At 40.3% G+C, this 20,084-nt stretch overlaps 1 protein-coding gene across 1 annotated transcript in view; it reads left to right on the top strand.

Annotated features, from left to right (window-relative positions):
• The first annotated feature begins 750 nt into the window (after positions 1-750).
• Positions 751-20,084, top strand: part of MYO3A (myosin IIIA) — a 114,322-nt gene continuing 94,988 nt past the window's right edge. The window contains exons 1-3 of the mRNA XM_071428785.1: positions 751-1,090; positions 8,947-9,129; positions 13,804-13,938. Of these exons, the coding sequence (XP_071284886.1) occupies positions 8,962-9,129; positions 13,804-13,938 (303 nt within the window). The 5' untranslated portion in view covers positions 751-1,090; positions 8,947-8,961. The remainder of the gene's footprint in view (positions 1,091-8,946; positions 9,130-13,803; positions 13,939-20,084) is intronic.

The raw sequence follows: 20,084 nt of genomic DNA, 5'->3' as shown, positions 1-20,084 counted from the left end.
CCTTTTTCTGATGGCACACTCTGGCCAAGCTTCTGCATGATCAGAGGATTAGACTGTCATGCTTCTGCATATGACTTGCCATCCACTAGACATGCAGCCAAAAGGCACTGGGGTGCCAGGCACTCCCAAGCACAACTGAAAGCAATGTGAGCTTTGTTGAGGGAGGGGGAGCTACCTGGTGTCTACTCTCCTTTTGAGAAAGATGTAAAACATAGCTCTGCAGCAGTTCCCCTTGTATCAGACCTGTCTGAAAACAAAACACAGGTTCGAATATATTATCAGAAAAATGAAAGGAGACAAACTCAACTCAACAGACATAGTCTCTGATGGAAGAACCTGGTTCCCAGTGCAGACAAAGTTTTGCTGCTTCTTTGCAGTTCATTTTTTAGGGATGTTGCAAAGAAAGCCTAACCAGCATAATTAAAGCCTGGTTCATATACTATATAGCCGCTGTACTTCTAAAATTTATCTGCGTCCAACTTTTGAGTACTTTGTCTTGCACATTCACCCTGCAATTACATTATTGCACTTATGTTGTGCTGTTGCGGTGCGGTCACCTCTCTGCACCAGGCATTAACGCGAGCTCGGGGCGTGCACCAGATGGGAATTATTTTTAGAGGGCCAGGTAGGTCCATTAGGTTTCCTCAGGGCAGCGCAGCCAGGGGCAGCCCCAAGGGCAGGAGCACAGCTCTCCCGTGCCAGGCCAGCAGCCTCGCCGGGGCTCGGCGGCCGCCCGGCTCCGTGTAATCCCCGCGGGGCGGATCAGGGCGCGGGGCTGTGGCCCGGCTCTGGAGGCGGCCGGCCCGGGATGCCCAGCGGCCCCGCCGGGAGGGAGCCTGGGCCGCCCCGGCGCCCCCGCCGCGCCCTGCCCGGGGCGGGCCGAGCCCTGCCGGCTTTGCCGGCGCCTGCGGGGGATTAGCGGGGCAAAGCGCTCAGCCGCCGCTGACCCCGAGGCGGGACCGCAGCCGGGCCGGGGCCGTCCGCAGGAGGAAGAGGAGGAGGGCGAAGCCGAGGCACGGTGGCCGGAGGTGGCGCGGCCCCTGCCCCCTCGGCGGGGCTGGCTCTGCGGGGACCGGAGGTTTCGCTGCGGGTAATCCCCGGCCGGGAGCGGCGGGCAAGGCACCGGGGCGAGCCCCGGCGCCGGTGCCTGAGGGGGGCTCTCCGCGGAGCTGCGCTGCCCGGCGGCCACGCCTCGCCGAGGGGCTTCGGGGCGGCCCCCGCGGGATGGTGGCCCGGCCCCCGGGGGGTGGCGCGGGCCGGGCCGGGCCGGGGCCTCCCGCCGCAGCCCCGGAGCTGACGGGAGCGGCGGGACAGGCGGGGGGTGCGCGGTGCCGGGAACTCCAGGCACCGGGGCATGTGCGGGTTGGCGCTTGCGGTCTCTCGTTCAGATTAATTCTTCTTGTTTACACTTTTTCTTTTTTTCCTCCCCCTTTTTTTCCCCCTCCCCTCTGTTTTTTGGGGGTTTGCTTTGGTTTTTTAGGTGTTTTTGTTTTGTTTTTTTCCCGCTTGTGAGTGAGTTTCTGGATAAGAGAGGCGTGCGGAGCGGCCGGGAGGGATGCCCGCCCTGCCCGCGGTGAGGCAGCCGGGCGCTCCGGGGCGGGCACAGCGCTGCCCGCCCGGGGGACACGCGGGGCTGTGGCGTGACCGTGGCCTCGCAGGACACGTGTGCGGCCCTGCCGTGCCCGCCGTACGCTCGCACCCCGTAACTTCCTCGGCTAATGCTAAGTGCTAGCAAGTTTGCTTGTTGTCTCCACTGCCTTCCTTATCTTGCTATCAAGTTACTGTATCGCTTTAATTTCAAGCCCTGACAAAGCCCATTGATACAGCAGCTAAATTAAGTTTGAGTTGCCACTTTTCTGTTGTTAGAAGTTCTGAGAAATGCGGACTGAGTGAGGTCACTCCATGTTGGTTTTTATAGCTTTATAAGGTTTTACTGTGTTAAAATAGGAAAATTAAGTGATGCTTTAGCTTTGAAAACCAAGTTATTTGCTAATATATTGATCTAGTGTTTAGTCACTGAAAAATTATCCTCATCATTTGCAGTGCCTCTCTTCTAGGAGCCACAAAATTAGCTGGATATAATTTTGTTCATGGATTGCTAATGTCATTTCATTACTTCTGGTGGCACAAAGTCCAAATACAATTTGACAATTCCCCCTACCATTATTAATCTTCTTTCATTATTGTAATCCCCTGCAAAAATATTGTCTGTTGGACAATAATTGCCACAAAAATCTTTAGTTATAATTTGTTTTCAAAACATCAGAGCTTTTAAAATTGATGACAGTAGTTAAATTTAGTGTTTTGTTTCCTTGTTCTTTTCATACCCCCTTTCTTTAACTAAAGATTGGCTTTTAAAAAGGTTTGGGTTCTGTACTTGTATCATGTTTAAACCCTGAAGGATTGCAATCTAGTGGGTAGCCCTTATGCATGAGAATAAATGGAATGCTTACAGCCCTCGCTGATTCTTTAAGCTGCTGCTTCAAAATCCCCTCCTCCAATGGAGTTACCTTAGGTTGTGGGGCATGGCAGGGAATGGATGGAAACCAAGGTGGAACCTAGCACTGAAGTAGATCCCTTGCGTCTGAGAACATTCAGAGAGCAAAGGGCTGGAGCCTCCTGTGAGCAGGGCTGGCCAGTTCAGTCTTCAGCAAGTCAAAATGTCAAGATCAGCTGAATAATAATCCACAGATGAAATGTCAGTGTGGACACCCAATATGCATTTATCAATACCAGGAGATCAGGTACTGATACCACACAGCCCTGCTTTTCTACTGCGTGTAGAAGTTTTACAAAGGTCAAGGAGTCCAGAGGCATCAAATGTCTCTCAAAGCTGTCTTGCTTTGTTGGGAAAGTTGTCACTGGATAACAGTCACTGAAGAAAAAAAGCGTTTTTAGAAGAAGCAGTTACCCAGCCTTTCAGAGAGTAAACATTAAAAAGTGGCCTTAAAACCAGATCAATTTCTTCCATGAACAGCCCTAAGATTGATGTATGTACTTTGAATCGTGCTCAGGAGAGATATATTGCCTAAATTGATCACCACTCCTTGACTCCAAATGCTTTACATAACCATTTATTCCTGAATTTACATTAATTTAGGGATTGGTTGCTGGATTCAAAGTTTGCTTGGCAGTGTCATTACATGGTGCTTGCCTTGTTTGTGCATCATCAGACAATGTCCAAGTTGCCTGACAGCTTTCAGGTGGTGAGATATGGCTGGCTTGCAGTTTTCCTGTCTGTAGTAGGGAGCTGATACTCATCTTGTCAGATGTCAGACTAAAACTCTTTATTTCCAGCATTTAAGTAGATAGAATTAATTTACCTTAACATGTCTGCATCTGAAGCAGTGTAACAGGGCTCCTGTTGTAGGCAATGGAAACTTAGCCAGTAGAATCAACAGTGTCTGGAGACTGAGCTGTCTTATGCAGATAAATGCTAACCAGATGAGGTGAATCAGATTTTTATTTCTTTGTAATGGAATTATAGCATCTAACTTAGGTTCCTATAGGTGCATTCTGCACATCAGCTTAGGTGAAGCCTCCCTAAATTGATGTCTTGTGTCTTTCTTACTGGTGTAAGCACACAACAGCAAAAGACATGGACTCACTGTTAGAGAAGGTTGTTGAGTTTTATTCTTCATCTACCATAGCTGGGACTAAAGAGATCTTTTTTCCCTCTGGAAGGTTTCTTGCAGATTGGAAGGACCACTGAAAGCAATAGGGAATATATAGAGTAGAAACTAGTAAACAAATTGATGTGAAGTTGAAGAGGATAATTTGTCTAGACATATGGAAAGTACAAAAATTATGTAATTATGCAAATCTGTTGTTTTAAAGTGAAATTACAATGCTAAGTGCATTCAGCTTTTGACAAATGAAGTAAAACCAAAACAAAACAAAAAAAACAGCCTGCAAACCTGCAAACATGTGTCTTTAACTAATGGCCAAACTAGATAATCTGCTCACACCAAGCTTAGATTTGAGTATAGTTCCCATTCAGATATAGGTTGCATCACTGTTGAAATCAGAGGCCAAATATTCCCCCAGAGTTGAATGGGAGTTATATTTGAATTTCCAGAGCAAAACTTACTCTTTGAATGATGGCTAAGATAATATGCTGTATAAATGAGTCATTATATCTCTAGCTGAGAATCTAAGCTGCAGTTCATGCTTAGTTGAATAATCAAATTATTTATCCAGAAATTGCTAGGTGCTAGTACAATGAAGGGCGCATTGTAGCCTCATGCTTTTTGGCTTGTTGTGAGAATTCCGTGTGGCAGCCTTTAACTTTCTTATTAAGTACTTGTCAGTGTGGCATAACTTATGAAATAAGAAGAAATGTGGTTTGGGATTTGATTGTGCCATTACATTAAGTACTTGAAGGCCCCACTGTGCCTTGTGATCAGTGCCAGACCAAAGAACTTCCAAATCAGATATTGAATAAAGCAATAAATAGCTTATATATAACAAGCTGTCTATTTTTGTTTGTTTTGTTTTTGTTTGGGTGATTACTTTTTCTGGCATCCATTAGGCAAGAGGTTGAAGTTTCACAATCTGCAGGAATGCACTGTGTCACTTTCAGAGAGGTAACAGACCTGATGTGCCATGTGTGACAGTGTTCTTGGCACCTGGCATCTGCCAGTTGTGACATACAGGAAGATGTCTGGCACATTTCAGGGTAGGATGTGTGCAGGAACTGTCTGGTTAAACATAAGGAATGTTTACAATGTGAAGGAAAGAGGGATGGGGACAAATAAACCAGAAGACAACCTCAGTAGGTGTGTTTTGAACTGAACCAATGAGCTCCTGGTCCTAGTTTTCAAGACCAGAAAGTTGTGGTAGCCAGGAGACAAGATGCTGATGGGAACCTAAAGGCTGCATTTCTTGTAGTTTAATGTAAATAGATGTCTGCTTTCCTAATCCTGTAGGCTCCTGTGTGGAGGAAGATGAGTGACATGAGGCAAGGAGCTCTCATTTTATTAACTCTTAATGGAGGAAATGGATGTTTTCAGCCAAGTGAGATGAAGGTCTATTCAGAAACTGTTGGGGGGGAAAGTTTTTTAGAAAGTTGCACAGTTAGGTGGTATGAAACAGTGGTGAAAATATTGGATTAACATAAAATACTCTATGTGAAATTCAGGCTCCATTGTTCTTTCACCCCAGCTGGCAGAAGCAAAACCAATGGCTTATTCCTGTGCAACTGTGTTGTCTCTAGTGCTCTGTGGCCTTGACTAAAAAGCCCTCCACAGGCCAATTGGTTTGTGTCTGAAGCTTTGGGTGTGATATATGTATTTCACTGAGTTGCCTTGGCAGCAATGAGATAGTCCAGAGGCAATATACTATGTTCTTTAGCAGGCTTCCCCTTCCCTCTCCAAACTGACTAGATACTGAAAATGATGGAGAATGCAGTGGTCTGTCAGCACAGCTGCTGAACATCTCTGTATATCAGGGCTATCTCTAATATTTGGCCTGAAATCTGCTCCATAGGGTGCATATGTTTGATGTGAAGCAAAAAGTCGCTTAGGAATGGCGCAAATAAATTCTCACCCAGTTTGTTATAACTGGCACCAGATCCCCCTCTCAGATAAAAAAACCACCAACCAACAAACAGAAAAAAAACCCCAAACCTTGTTTTATTGAAACTCCAAATCTACTTTTTCCTTGCCCTGAGCATCCTGAATTTATTTGCTGTGTCAGTCTGTTTGGCTCTCTCAAACTTACAGGACAATGTGCTCTGTGATTTAAACTTTGTTTCATGAACTCATTAGGAGCTATAACTAACATGACAAAGAGGGGCTCAATCCCCTTTTCCCTAGGTTAGTCTATCATGTAAATTCATTTATGCACCATTCAAGCCATCAGGTTTTGTAATTTATAACCTATAACTCTTAATTTGTACACCTCCAAGCAAAACCAAAAAAGTAAAACCTAGCTGGGGGTAAGAGACTGCTTATCCCTTTTCCTCTGTCACGTACAAGTGTTCCCTTTATCACACCAAGTAGCAGGAAGGCCTCAGCAGTCCAGCTCCTCTTGGATTTGCTTCTAAAACTTTTTGGGTAGGCTGATATTTTATACCTTCCAGCTTGAAAATTAGGCCTATACCATTTTTTATAAGTGAGCAGATTCTGGGGAAACTCCAACAGGAAAGATGACAAGAGACAGAGATTTGCCAGTGATAATGGTGCATAATGCTTGTAATGGCTCTTGAGTTCTTTCAGACCACCTGTCTGCCTGCTTGGTGCTCTTGCTTTGACTTACTGGTGCTGTGCCAGCATCCATCAGGCCTCCCCAGCAGGTTAGCCAAATCTGAGCAGAAGCTGAGTGAACTGTCACACTGAACGCTCCAGAAGTATTTTAAAAAGTTCTTTTTTTCCTAGCGGTTCAAGGGTACATTCCCAGCTTAGAGGTTTGGATCAAGTTATAAATTGTGGTGTGTTTTAAGTAAATTTTTAATGGTGAAGGGTATGATAAATTATCCAGTTGGTTGGGCATCTAGACATATTCCAGGAGCAGTCCAATTTATTGCTGAAATATGAGGTTAAATCATTATCAGCTTTGACAACTTCACTGAGATGTAATAAAACATTATTCATCATCCAGAATAGAACACTTGAAATCATTTTATTTAATATATTTTTTTAATAATAAAAGTGAAAAATAAACAATTTGTCTGCAAAGACTTGTTCTTAAACTTGGTGAAAATGAAGAAACATGGTATTCATTATAATTTATCCACGTTATTATTTTGAAGCTGTAAATCAAAAGAAAGAACTAGGGTGAATAAGTTTTCTGGAATAGCACTCTTAAATTATTGAACTAAATATGACAGCTACTGAATGCATATTTTTTAAGTATGTGGTGACTTTTCTTAAGACTAGATGATGTGGAACTGTTGTGATTTTCAAAAGAAAACAAAAGCACAATTTCTCTAGCACTTTTTCTCTGGTAGCCAAATAGCACCTGCAGGATCACGTTTCCTTAGCCCTTTAACAGTTCTCATTGTACCAGTCTCAGCAGACAAATAAGCAATTGATACTGGGAGTCAATGAATTTCAGCTTCATTCTATCAGTGTATAGGGAGTTAATGGAGCCTGGGAGGCTGTCTGAAGCACCAGGTTGGAATGTTACTTCTTGGAGTGTTCTGCTTAGTTTAAAATATCCCTGCAGCAGGGTGGTCCTTTGCTTATTTGAAGATTCAAGGTATCAGAGTTCCCAGCTTGGCTCTGGCACAGTCTAAATATGTGAAGCTGTTCTTTGAGTTCCTGTGTCAGAAGTGCTCATCTTTGAAAGGGAGGAAATAAATCTTCCTTTCTTCAGTGCTGCATATCTCCTACTACCTGGGTCAGAGGCTCCTGTGTTTTCTTGTAATGTGAGACACAGCAGGCCCTAGATTTCAATGGAAAATTACATATTCTGTAGAAAATAGCCTGTATGTAGACAGGCTTCAATATGGTTTGGATGCCTCAGTTCTTATGAAGGCAACCATTGATACTTTTTTACTTTTTTCCTCTTATAAAAAAAATCACTAGTCACAGGTTTAGTAGTATCTAGTAAGATCTTAAACAGTTAACCTCAATTACAAATACTAAAGTTTAGAATGAGAAATTTTGAAATGCCATCATTATTGAAACCCTCAAAGCAAGGGTTTGAGATTATGAATCTTCATCCCTTTATCATCCCAAATTTAGTTATTGTTTTGTATAGTCCCCTAATTACAGCAGAGTGCAGAAGCTAATTACAAAGCATTTATGCATGAAGTGATTAAAAAATGCTAACAGAATTATAGTATTTGAGCACTACTTTAAAGGCAAAGAAAAAGAAAGTTTTGACTCAATTGTGTTCTTTTTTGGGGGCTTGACCTGAATGTGGTGAAGCTCCCAAAGCATGGATAAAGACTAGGCATAAGGTCATGCCTTAGGAAGAGACTACAATCAGTGTCCTGAGTAGAGTCTGTGAACCCCAGGGGACGGGAGAAAGAAGCAAATTTTGAATCTGGAATGGAAAACTGAGAATATACTTTTTACAGCTGTATGACTCTGGATCTTGATCTTTACTTTGACCTTTACCTGGAACAGTGTTAAGGGGGATTTCATTGTATCAGGGAAAATTGGGTCATTTCATTCCCACAGTATTTGGAATCAAGGAGCTGGGCCAGCACTGGCTGCAGTACCAAGTACACCACAGTCTGCTGCATGTTTCCTGGTGAATTGTATCTGTCATGGACCAGGGTGTTGGTGCAACCTGGTCAGTGATGGATACAATTCAGTCATTGTAAAAGGTGTTTCCTTTGCAGTATGTAAACCAGCTGTTAAAGGATGTACATTGGTAAGCATGTTTTCCATGACTGAGAGTGCTTGACTTGTCAGAAGACTATAGCATTGTGAAAAGATCTGTCACTTTGGTCTGCTTGGCCTTTTGAGATCTATATCATAATTCAAATCCTAAGAGTAGGCTTGTAAAAATGATTGTTCGCTGTAAGAGTTTGAATGAACCTAATGCTACTATTAAAGATGTTTTGTGTGGGTTTCTTTCCACTTCTTGCCTGATTCTTGGTAATGGACCTAAATCCTTTGGAATTTTATGAAGTTGACTCTCATTCCCCTGTCCCTCCAAAGATCTGGGAGTTACAAATATATTCATTGAAGTGCATGGAAAACTGGCTTCACTCAAACTTGATTTTGGTTCAGATTATCATTTGAATTTCCCTTCATTTGATATCATGTTGACTGCACAATATCAAATGAAGGTATGTGCAGTCAATGCAGTATCAAATGAAGGGAAATTCAAGTGCAGCAGTTCTTATTCGTTGTGCTGTCTGTGCATGCACACTATATACAAAAACATTTCTAGAGTTTGAGGCTGGAATGTGTATTTCTCTTCCCATTTCTAGGAAACGAATTGCTATTAACCATTTCTTGAGTGAACACTGATATCTCTTTTTCCTAGGAGCCATCATTTGAGATGCTTCCATTGTCTGGGAAAACAATAATATTTGATAGCTTTCCTGATCCTTCAGATACCTGGGAAATAATTGAGACTATTGGCAAAGGAACTTATGGAAAAGTTTTCAAGGTGTTAAATAAGAAAAATGGCAGCAAAGCAGCAGTCAAAATTTTGGATCCTGTTCATGTAAGTTACTTAAATTACTTGGTTAATTGTGAGTTTATGTAGTCTTTTTTTTTTTTTCCTCTTAATCTTTGTAGATAATTTGTATTAGAAGTGACTGTAAAATAAGCTATTTCAGCCTGCTATGTATCAGGCTAGCTATCAATGAATTTTTCTTAGCATAAGTGATCTTGGAAGTGGTTGCTTATGGTAAAAGTCAGAAATACACCTAAACTTAGGTATATTTCTTAGGTGTAGCTAAGTTACTTAGATGTAATAGGTGTATAACTTAGGTGGAGCTGAGTTACATGCTGTGAGTGATACCTCAAAAATAAAATAGCATATTTTATTGTTACTGTTCATTCTGTGTTTTCAGAATGTGCCAAAATAAGTAGGTCTCACAGAGGAATCCATCTTTTCAAATGGAAAATGCAAAGGGATTAGCTCTACACACAAAGCACCAGGCAACTGGGAGGTGGAATTATGAAGCTGTAGAGCACAATTTTGTTTTCAATAACTGACATTTGTTGGGTGGCAGATTAATGCTCAAAGAATAAGGAAGAACACTAGTCTGGTTTGTACAGGCACACCCCACTGACATCAGTGGTGCTGCACGTGGCTTGGGACTTTTCTTAAGACCAAAACATGGGAAAGCAGCTGTTCCTATTTCAGAGGCCCTTTTAATTTCATCTTCTGCACTCCGAGTATGGGTTTGTTAGGTGTGTGCTTCCATGGCATGACCTCTGGGCAGGAATGGGTGAGCATGCTGTGCTGTGGGGACCCTACAGGTCTGGAAGTGCACAGCCACACAGGGCTCTTCTACCTCTGCACATCACACAGTGTCAGATTATGATCCCATAGATGCAAAAGTCTATGAAATACATTGGTGAAAACATAGTGTCTTCCATTATCTATGCTGTGTTTCTTGCTGATCTGCTTTTTATTTCAGCATGCTTTCAAAGCAGCAAAAGGGTGCTCATCTCAATTCAATACCACAACCTCTTCCTAAGTAAACATAACTTGCCAAGTGATAAGCATCTTGATGAGTTCAAATGTATTGGAAACTATTTTTGAATCTATTGCTTTCTGTAAACAAGGTTCTTGTGCTTACAATAAATAGGCATGACTTCCTTGCAGTTGGTGTTCATCTAAATGCCTGTTTGGCAGGAAATGCTTTTGCTTTCCTATGCTTCAGAAGTGTTCAGGAGTGATTCTTAAGTGGCAGCTGGCTATGGCAGGAGTTCCTGAAGAAATCAGTGAAACTTTCAATGTTCTGTACACTTGTGAGGTTGCAGAAAAAGATTAAAGGATGATGATAGGAAGAAAAAAGAAACAGTAAAGCTGATACTAGAGGAAAGAGAAATGGATAACGTAGGAAAAAGGAATAGAATGTAAAGGAGATGGAAGAAATAGGATGGATAAAGATGCAATGTAAGAAATTGAAGATGGGCAAATATATAACTGATGAAAACAGGTTCCTTATTTTAATGAAAAAGTGTCAGTAGTGCAGTCAACATCAGTCTTCCAAGACTTGACTCTTAACTAAATGTTTTACCCTTTTTATTCTAAGAACACTATTCTTCTTTGTCCTCTTCTATTTACAGGGTGTCTGGAGTAGCTGCTGTATCTCCATGTAACTGCTAAAATGACAATCCTGTATTGGAAATAAAGTGAAAGCAATAAATGAGTTCTTTTTATTTAAACTGAAAGTATTAATGATGGCTGCAGAGGGAGCCATTGCAATAAAGGAAAAGATACTTTATGCATTTTCTTCTTTATATTTTACAATTCTTTTTCTTTGGAGATTGTTTCAAAATTGTGCCTCTTGAGAGGTAGACGGGAAACAAAGCAGAAGAAATATGGTTTGGTTTAACCGATGTTTTGAAATTAAACTGGGAACCTACATTATCATGGGTGATATAAGACTGAAATAAGCTTTTAATGTTTAATCCTTTAGAGCACAGACTCTTTTTGCTGGGTAACAGCTCGTCTTTTTAAAACTGAAACAGGAAAGTAAAGGTGTTGAAATGAAGATGGGACTGAGAAGGCTTAGTCTTGTCCTCAGGACTATAAGTAAATGCCATTGTACTTTAGAACTCTTAGCCGAATTATCCTATATATAGGATAAAAATTTTCAGTCTGCCATTTCTAATACAGTTTTTTTATGAAAGTAAATATGCTAAATTTAACTAAATATTTCAGGTTTTTTCCTTTATAAAATACCGAGGAATATTTTTCTTTCTGGTAGGCACAGAATGAATATTCTATCATTTAATTTCTCCTTATAATTGTAAAAATCTCATAAAATCTGAGTACCCCTCAGGAGACAGAAACCTCTATGAATTCACAGTAGGATAGTGGGCTAATTCTCTTCCAGTTTCCTCAAGGCAGTCAAAACTATTGTATGCTTTGTTTTTAATTTTTGGCTTTTGACTGTTTTTTCTTTCTTTTGTTTTTGCCAGATGTGTTTTCTGTCTTCATCCCTGCTTCTTTCTCTTTCCATTCTCTGCCACCTTCAGTACTTTGGTTCTTTCTGCCTTCCTTGTATTTTTTTTCTGTATTATATGTTGTGCTGGGGAAAATTACCTTAAAGTGAATTTCTCCTTTTTTAGAAAGAGGAAAATTCCTGCTGTTTTTCAATTGTTCCAATAACAAGACCTCCAAAATCCTTCCTTGTGAGAAGACTTATCCTGATAATCTTAATATGAAAGTTTAATGGCCTGATTCATGAAGATACTGGTGACAGAGGAAGTTCTTGGAGAACAGTCAAGCTGGTCTCAAGACAAAAGGCTCCTGTGAGGAACTTAAATAGGATAGTAGAGACCTGTATAAGAAACAAGTAGGGAAAGTGCTCTTGGGGCAGTTGTGTTGAACAGAATGCGAAGGAGTATCATTCATTGGGAATACAGAACATCCCCTTTCTCTGCCATAGTCACTTCTGTTTGGCTTTGCTGAGACAGGTTTTTGGCACTGAGCAGAGCTTTTCACTGATACGAAATCCATTCATATGGATAGTGCAGTTCATAAGGGAGCTTTCTTCTAGAATGGACTTTTCACTTCTTTTTGTGTAGTTGTAAATAGCAAATTGTATTAAAATGTTTTAAGTCTGAAATGAATGTGTTAACCTTTTTTTTTTGAGATCTAAACAATGAGGGGAAAATGGCTGCAGATATTTGCTTTCATCTGTTGTCAAGGGGGATTGAATATTTTGTCAGCATGACTCAAATGCAGTGTAATCATCATCCCTCAATGAGCAATTCCAGTGCACAGATGGGAAAGGTTTACCTGAGTCATCCAATGCCTGCTAAAGCCTGCCAATGCCTGTGTCCATTTTTGACCTGAAGGGATTTGCACAGCTCCCAGTACATCTGTTGGCAAAACTGGTCCTCATATCTCACCTCCAAAAGGATTTCCCTCACTAAGAAACCCAAGGTCTGTAATGAGAGTGTGACAAAAAACCCAAGATTATTATAGTTCAGTAGCAGAACCCAGAGAGACCATGGATGTCACCGCCTTCTGTGACAGCAGAAAATGAGAAGAATTCCCAGATAATTCTAGAAAGTGGGATGACAAATGAATCAGATGTGGCTGCAGTCATACTTGTTTGTGCACAAAGAGATAGAGAGGTAGTCCCAGTTGCACCATTTCTAGCTGGGGTTACCATTAAGACTAAAGCAATAACACATCCTTTCCCAAGGCACCTGCATACCTACCTACTTGTGGATTGCTCTGCTTTTGCCTTGACATCACAGAATAGTTAAGGTTGGAAGGGACCAGTGATGGGGTCATATCATCTAACCTCTGGGCAAGCAGGGTCTTGCTAGAGCACATGGCACAGGTTTATATCCGGAGAGTTCTTGAATCTGTCCAGAGAGGGACACTCCTCAGCCTCTCTGGGCAACCTGTTCCAGTGTTCTGCCACCCATGCAATAAAGAATTTCTTCCTTATATTCAGATGGAACTTCCTGTGCATCAGTTTCTGCCTGTTGCCTCTTGTCCTGTTGCTTGGCACCACTGAGAAGTGCCTGAATCCATCTTCTTGACACCCTCCCTTCAGACACTTGTAGAGGTTGTTGAGGTTCCCTCTCAGTTTTCTCTTCTTGAAGCTGAACAGGTCCAGCTCCCTCAGCCTTTCCTCATAAGAGAGATGTTCCAACCCCTTCATCATCTTTGTAGCTCTCCTCTGGACCCACTCCATTAGCTCCATGTCTTTCTTGTACTGAGGAGCCCAGAACTGGACACAGCATTCCTGTTGTGGCCTTACCAGGGCTGAATAGAGGGGCAGGATCACCTCCCTCAACCTGCTGGCAATGCTTTTCCTAATACAGCTGAGGATCCCATCGGCCTTCTTGGACCCCAGGACACACTGCTGGCTCACGGACAACTTGTCCTCCAGGACCCTTGCTCCTTCCTGAGGCTTGCTCTGTCATACTCCACATGTTCATTACTCAAAAATGATAATGAAAAAATAAAATAAAAAAAAAACAAACTGTTTTTTATTCCCTAAACAGAACCAGGCTTTGTAGTTCTATAAATGCTATATTTGTGTTCTATTTGGGTTTTTTTTTTTTTGTATCATTTCAGACTACCTTTGAATTGACAGAAAATACTTTGTGTTTTTTTGGTTTTGTTTTTTTTTTTTTATGGCTATCATTATTTATTTGTTAACTGCCATGTATTTCTCATTTTTGACACTAGGATATTGATGAAGAAATTGAAGCTGAGTACAACATTTTGAAAGCTCTCTCTGATCATCCCAATGTAGTCAAATTCTACGGCATGTATTATAAGAAAGATGTGAAAAATGGAGACCAGCTTTGGCTAGTTCTTGAGGTAAATAATACAGAAAAAAGGAGGTTTATTCTAGTTGCTATTCCATTGTTTAGTATAAACTCAGTGAATGAGATGCAAGTCATTTGTGTAATTTTTTTCAAGAGTAGTTGCGTGCAACAATGCTGTTGTTTAGTCCTTTTACTGTTCTGATTAAATTGTTCAATGTTCTTATCTTGTTATTACACTGATAGTCCTGTGCCTTCAGAATTAGGATATAAATTCTAATAAACTTACAGGATTTGCTACCTAAAATCTTTCTTTGGTGAAAGGCCTGCCATGGGAATCTTCTCGTAGTAGCATTTCTTTAAATATCACTAACATATGACATAGCAGTTAAAGAATACAGAATATAAAGAATAAGAATAAAGAATATGGTGATTTTTTTTTTCCAAATGAAATTATAGAAATTATTTAACTTAATTCCTTTTTTTCTGTGGGAGGTAAATGCACAAATAGATAAGTAAGCCAATAAAAGTAGCTACTGCCCAAATGCTGTTGACAGCAGCAGGAGAAGAGCATTTAATTTTCCTCAAATTAAGTTCAGACCAAGATGTGTTTGTCTTCAGACCAAGATGTGTAATCTGTGAGCAAAGGTCTTGATCATTACAGTTTCTATAGATTCACAGCCTGTTCTGTAAAAACTTCCTCTTGTAAAAACTTCCTCTTGTATCCAAAGGGAAATGAAGAATATTTCTGACAGCAATAGTGTGTTTTTCCTAGGAATCAAGAATTTTGCTGTCATTTGACCAGAGTTTTATAAGGTTGAGATTGAAGAATTTGGATTTGTCAGCTAATACAAATCTCCTACCAAATATCTCAATGATTCAATGGTATCAAATTCTAGAAACAAGCTATCAGCAATGCTTAAGGTATAAAAAAATCTATTCCAAATTCTTATTTGTTCCATTGGAAGATGTTTTTAAGAATGGTTTGCATTGCAAATCATAACAAATTATTAGGTTAGATTGAAATCAAAAGGTGTCAGGTCTTTGTGAAATGATCATCTTGGAAAATCCAGTAACCATTGTGTCTGCTGGGCATTGGAAACTCCCATTTGTGAAACTTCTGGCCTGTAAAGGATGGATGCCAAACAGCCAGGCTGAAGCAGACTGGGAGGAAACAGTCAAGTGTTTATATATTAGCTTCTATATTTCACATGGAATTATGTTCTTTAAGTGAAAAACACCAGCCTACGTGTGGAGTATATTTTATATTTACTCTTATTAAGCCAAGCTGTACATGAGCAAGTATGGAGTGTGTGGAACAGTCTTGGATGCTTTCTGTCACTGCACATGTTGATCTGTGAATGCAATGAATTTCAGCTGGTATGTGTAGATATGCATAAGCAGGAAAATAAATTTCAGTATTGACTTTGGTGAAGCTTTCCTATTAATAATACTGTATATGAAAGAAAACTGTCATGAAACAGATTTCTCTGTTCAAGTAGCATCTTCTTATCAGCTTGTGTGCAGCTTTACAGTTGCAGTTTGCTTTTCACAGCAGCAATTAAGGTGGCCTGCAGTTTATAAGAATGAGTATCATTTCATCATCTCCATTTTGTGTTCTTTGATGGGATATGTGGGCAAGACAATTTGGAGAGAAAGTTTCTCAAATTCCTCTAGGAATGGGTTGTGACAGATGGTAAAACTCAGCATTTAGTAATGAATTTAGAATCACCACTGCAGGTTACCAAAAAAGTTATTCACTGGGGCGTTTGAATCCATATATTTTGATACTTGGGTTTGGGGGGTTTTTCCTAGAAGAAAAAACCTTCGGCTTTTTAAGATGTGTCCCATGCAATGTATTTTTAAGAAAACTGCTTATGGGAATGAATGTGAAACAAGGAACATCTGTAGAGAATGACGGTACTCTTGACTATCAGTTCAGAAATGCCTTTCTGTCTGTAGGCTGCACTCAGTTAAGCTGAACATCTGCTCCTCCTTGGATGTTGTTCTAATCACGTTTATAGTACACAATGTTGCAGGAAGGAGGATTCCTGCCAGGTGCATTAAGCTTTGCCGTGTGTGACCAGAGACTCAGGCAGGAGGAACTCTCCTACTTAGTCTGTGTTGGAAAGAAACCCCTTACTTGGGATGAATCAGCTTAGCAGTTTGGTGTCAGCAGACAGCAGCATGATGACACAGCTGAGGCAGTGTGCTGTAGCCCATTTCATTCTGCTCTGGATGTTAATTCAGAAGGAAAAATATCTGAGATAGTTGGAAATCATCTGATGGAAGATGGAGCAGAGAGGAATTGTATCAGGGCCCTACAGGTGGGCATGTAGGTCTGGGGCAGGTGGGGAGAACAAATGGCACAGGCCTCGCCTGGTGCAAAGAACAACCTAGGCAAGAAAGAGTGAAGGCTGAAAGGCCATAGCAAGGTAAATGGTAGGTATTACACAGCTTTTACTTGCTGTTGTAAACCAGAATCATAGTGCAACATATTTCTTTAGCTCACTTCCTACAGAGATCAGGTAGAACTTTTAAGAAGCATCTCAGTCCATTTTCAAAAGAAGCAAAGTTATGCATACTCTATTTGAGATTAATTTGGTTGAATTTGAGTCACTAAGTATGCTAGTGTATTTTATAGTCATCAATATATTTGTATAGGAAATAGAGGAAGCATGCATTATTTTTACAGTAAAAAAACCCCAAAACTTATTTAATGGGCTAAAACTTATCTTGGTAGGGGAAAAATTTTGGAAGGAATAACTTTCCACCCAAAAATACAGTTTTGTAATATCAAAGTGTATTGCAGAAACCTCTCACTTCTGGAGAGGTAGAGGGAATTGCCAAGAAGTGTTACAGAAATACATCCCTTTCATTCTGCTGAACGTCAAGAAATCTGACAAAATATTCTTTTTAGGTGTTTTTTTTTTCCCCCCTGAAGTATGTACATGAACATTTCAAGAACATTAGCAGCGTCCTGCTGAATTAGGCCAATGGTCCTTGTAGCTCAACTTTCTGTGTACTGTGGTGGCACTAGAAGATGCTATTTAGGAAGAGTTTGTTTTCCAGTTTTTGCAGTCCATTTCCCTCATGATTTCCAGCAACCATGATTGCTGTATTACAGACTATCACAGACTATGTCCCAGACTATTCCATTTAGTATCCATTTATGGACACACTAAACATGATGCTGATACAGGCATGCTCTATAATCTCCCCTTATGAGCATATTAGTTGAATTTTTGCATCACTATTATATGCTGATTTCTATTTGTATAATATTCCACATAGTGGAATATAATATTTTCAACATTGCAAAAATGTTGCTAAATCTAATTGAATTTCAGTGTGAAGAAATTTAGACTCCTGCTCATATGAGAAAGTTTCTTCATATGTTTCTCATATGTTACAGTTTCTAGTGGCTTGCAGGCTCTACTTTCTAGACAACTCTGTTGTTAAAAAGTACCTGCAGAGTAGTTTTGTACAGATGCACAGTCCAGACTGAGTGAACCTGATTTATCTTTATTCTATGTGGAACCTTTTGTTGATCTAGTGTAATCTTCACCAGAGAAATCATGTGGGAGTGTAGAGTAGCTTGTGCTTGGAATCAGCTTCTCTGAAAAGGTGTCATTTTACCCTTTCCCTTTCCCTCAGCCTTTTAAAATGGGAGAAATCATTGAATAAATTGATAATTTGTGTAATTCTGGATTTTTTGCTAAGTGGTATACTTTGAGTTTCATTGTCTAAATGTTTTTCTTTATGTTAATTGAACCTGCTAACCAGACACTGATAACTCAAAAGAATTACAGAAATATTGTCATGATGGATTATTTTGATTCAGTTGGCAGCTATGTTTACTGATTTATAATTTGCCTGAAGTGATTCAGATTTTTTACTTACCTTTGATCATTTAAAGTTAAAATTGGGAGGGAAAAAAGTGAAATGTACAGATGTCTAAATTCTCTTTTTAAGTCCTTGGGATGCTTTTACTTGAGATGGGGTTTTTTTCAGAAAGAAGGAAAAAATCTTAAACCCAGTAAGCAGAAGCTCTCAGCAGTTTGAATTAAAGTAGAAAACTAGTGCATCATTTCATCTGCCACTCTTTCTGCAAACATAGACAAAGTGAAAACCCATGGTTAATCAGAGTACGACATTGTAACAATTGTAAATGTAACACCATATGGAAAAAAGGAATAATATCAAACTGCCGGCCTGCTATCCCAGGGTTGGGTTGGTCCATTACTATTAGTTTACTTCCAGTAAAGCTTGCCAAGATTCTTGTAACAGGGAGGAGCTGAAAGAGAACCAGCCAACAGTTACTGTGTCATGTGCACAGAGTAGCCCACCAGTGCAGCTCCTGCCCAGTCTCCAACCACAAGGGCAGTTGCATTTGGTGAGGTGTTTAAATGAAATGAGAATGTGACAAGCTGAGATCCCTGATAGAACTCCTTTCTGGTTTTATGGCGATCCTTTGGAAGAACTACCATTCTTGAGTTTGCCTGGAGATGGAGATCCCAGCACAATGTGTATGTAGAGTATAAGTTTTTCACTCCTTTCCTGTCAGAAAAGTGACTCTTTGTAGCAGAGAGCTTTCTTCAAAGGTTTAAGCCAATAGAACAAATAGCTTTGGGAAAGGAGAACTGGATGGATAACAGAAGTCAGTTGTGATCTCAATCAGCAGTAAGCATTTGTCAGCCCTGTAGTACTGGGAGTTACTAAGGAGGATTTGAAGGAGGGATGGTGCTATGGTTTTCTGGTTTAGCTGCTCCTTCAAAGCAGAATGGAAAACACATTGTGCCTACAGATACCCAGTAATGGATACCACTGTGAGCTGATCAAGGATAGAAGTAGATCTCTTTTTCCATAAGAAATGGTATTAGCACTGCTAAGGGCTTTGACAGGTAAAGCATGCAGCTCATGTTTGATGTGATTGAGAAAAGGCAGCCAGTGTGAGGGTTCAAAGGAATAAGGGCATGTTTGGAGATGGCTGGTTAGGGATAAGTACTCATTAAAGCCAAGAGAGGAAAGTGTTGCGAGAACTCCTACACAAAATTAAGAATGCTGTAAAATACATGTACACGGCTGCATCTGGCCTGGAGTGAGTCTGCTGTGCTGTTGCACTGTTGTATCTGCTCTTTGGAGAGAGAAATTTAGCAAATCAGATGTTTCCACATGTTTGCAAATCTAACTGTGGTCACAAAGAGAGCCTTTAGAGTTCATGGAATATTTATAAACTTTCCTCACGGATTCATAAATGAACAGTGACAGCACAATTTACATGTGTGTCAGAGAAAAATGAGTATCATTAATGCCCAAATTTTGTGTGGTTAATAGTCTTGGATCCTTCACTGACCTACTATATGTGAAAGAGCTTCTGTTCATGTTGCTTTTAAACATAGCATGTAATTCTAATAGAGGGGGAAGCTCACAGAAGTGCATCCTCCTTATTTAAACAGCAACAACAAAAATCCTATGCTTTGTTATACAATGTCCTATCTGTGGAGTATGTTCATGTGAAGAAATAAGTCTCAGCAAGTCCAGTTGCTGAGAGGATGGGAGATTTTTTTTTCCCTACTTCAGAGCTGAGATGTTGATAGTGCAATATTAGGTTGCAGTGTGGTTTCTACAAAAGAGGTGCAACAACTGTCCAAAGATCCAGTTATTGGTATTTTTATTTTTTTAAAAAAAGGCTAAAATATTTCACTGCTGTTGCATACCTTAACTTGAATGAGGCTTCAGCTGTTTGAGACCTGGAAGTCTGTGTGATGTAAAATATAAAGAAAGACAAGAAACTGCAACAAACTAAATACCACCCTACTCCTCACCCTCCCCAGAAAAACCCAATGAATTAAAACAAACCCAAACCACCCATGACAGATTCTTTAACTTTTACAATCACCTCAGTTTTTGCAGTAGATGGCAATATATTTATGCATTCAATGTTGATTTTCTAAGCTATATAGGGAGAATGATAAGTTCTGTGTGCTAGGAAAATAGATCAAATTTTTTTTTTAATCTAGATAATCTTCTTGACTAAGCTTGTGATGCTTTCACCTCATTCCCATATCTCAGTTTAAAAGGAGTAACATATATGGAATAGTGGCTTGTGAAGGGTCTTGTTGTGTTGGCCATGTGGGGATGGCAGCACACTCTGACAGAAACAGATCCATCCCCTGCTCCTTTTCCAGGCACAGGCCA

Source organism: Agelaius tricolor, unplaced genomic scaffold, assembly GCF_023055355.1.
Source record: "Agelaius tricolor isolate 1412-34295 unplaced genomic scaffold, bAgeTri1.0.p SCAF_6, whole genome shotgun sequence".
Taxonomy (NCBI): domain Eukaryota; kingdom Metazoa; phylum Chordata; class Aves; order Passeriformes; family Icteridae; genus Agelaius; species Agelaius tricolor.
This window is presented reverse-complemented; position numbering and strand designations above follow the sequence as displayed.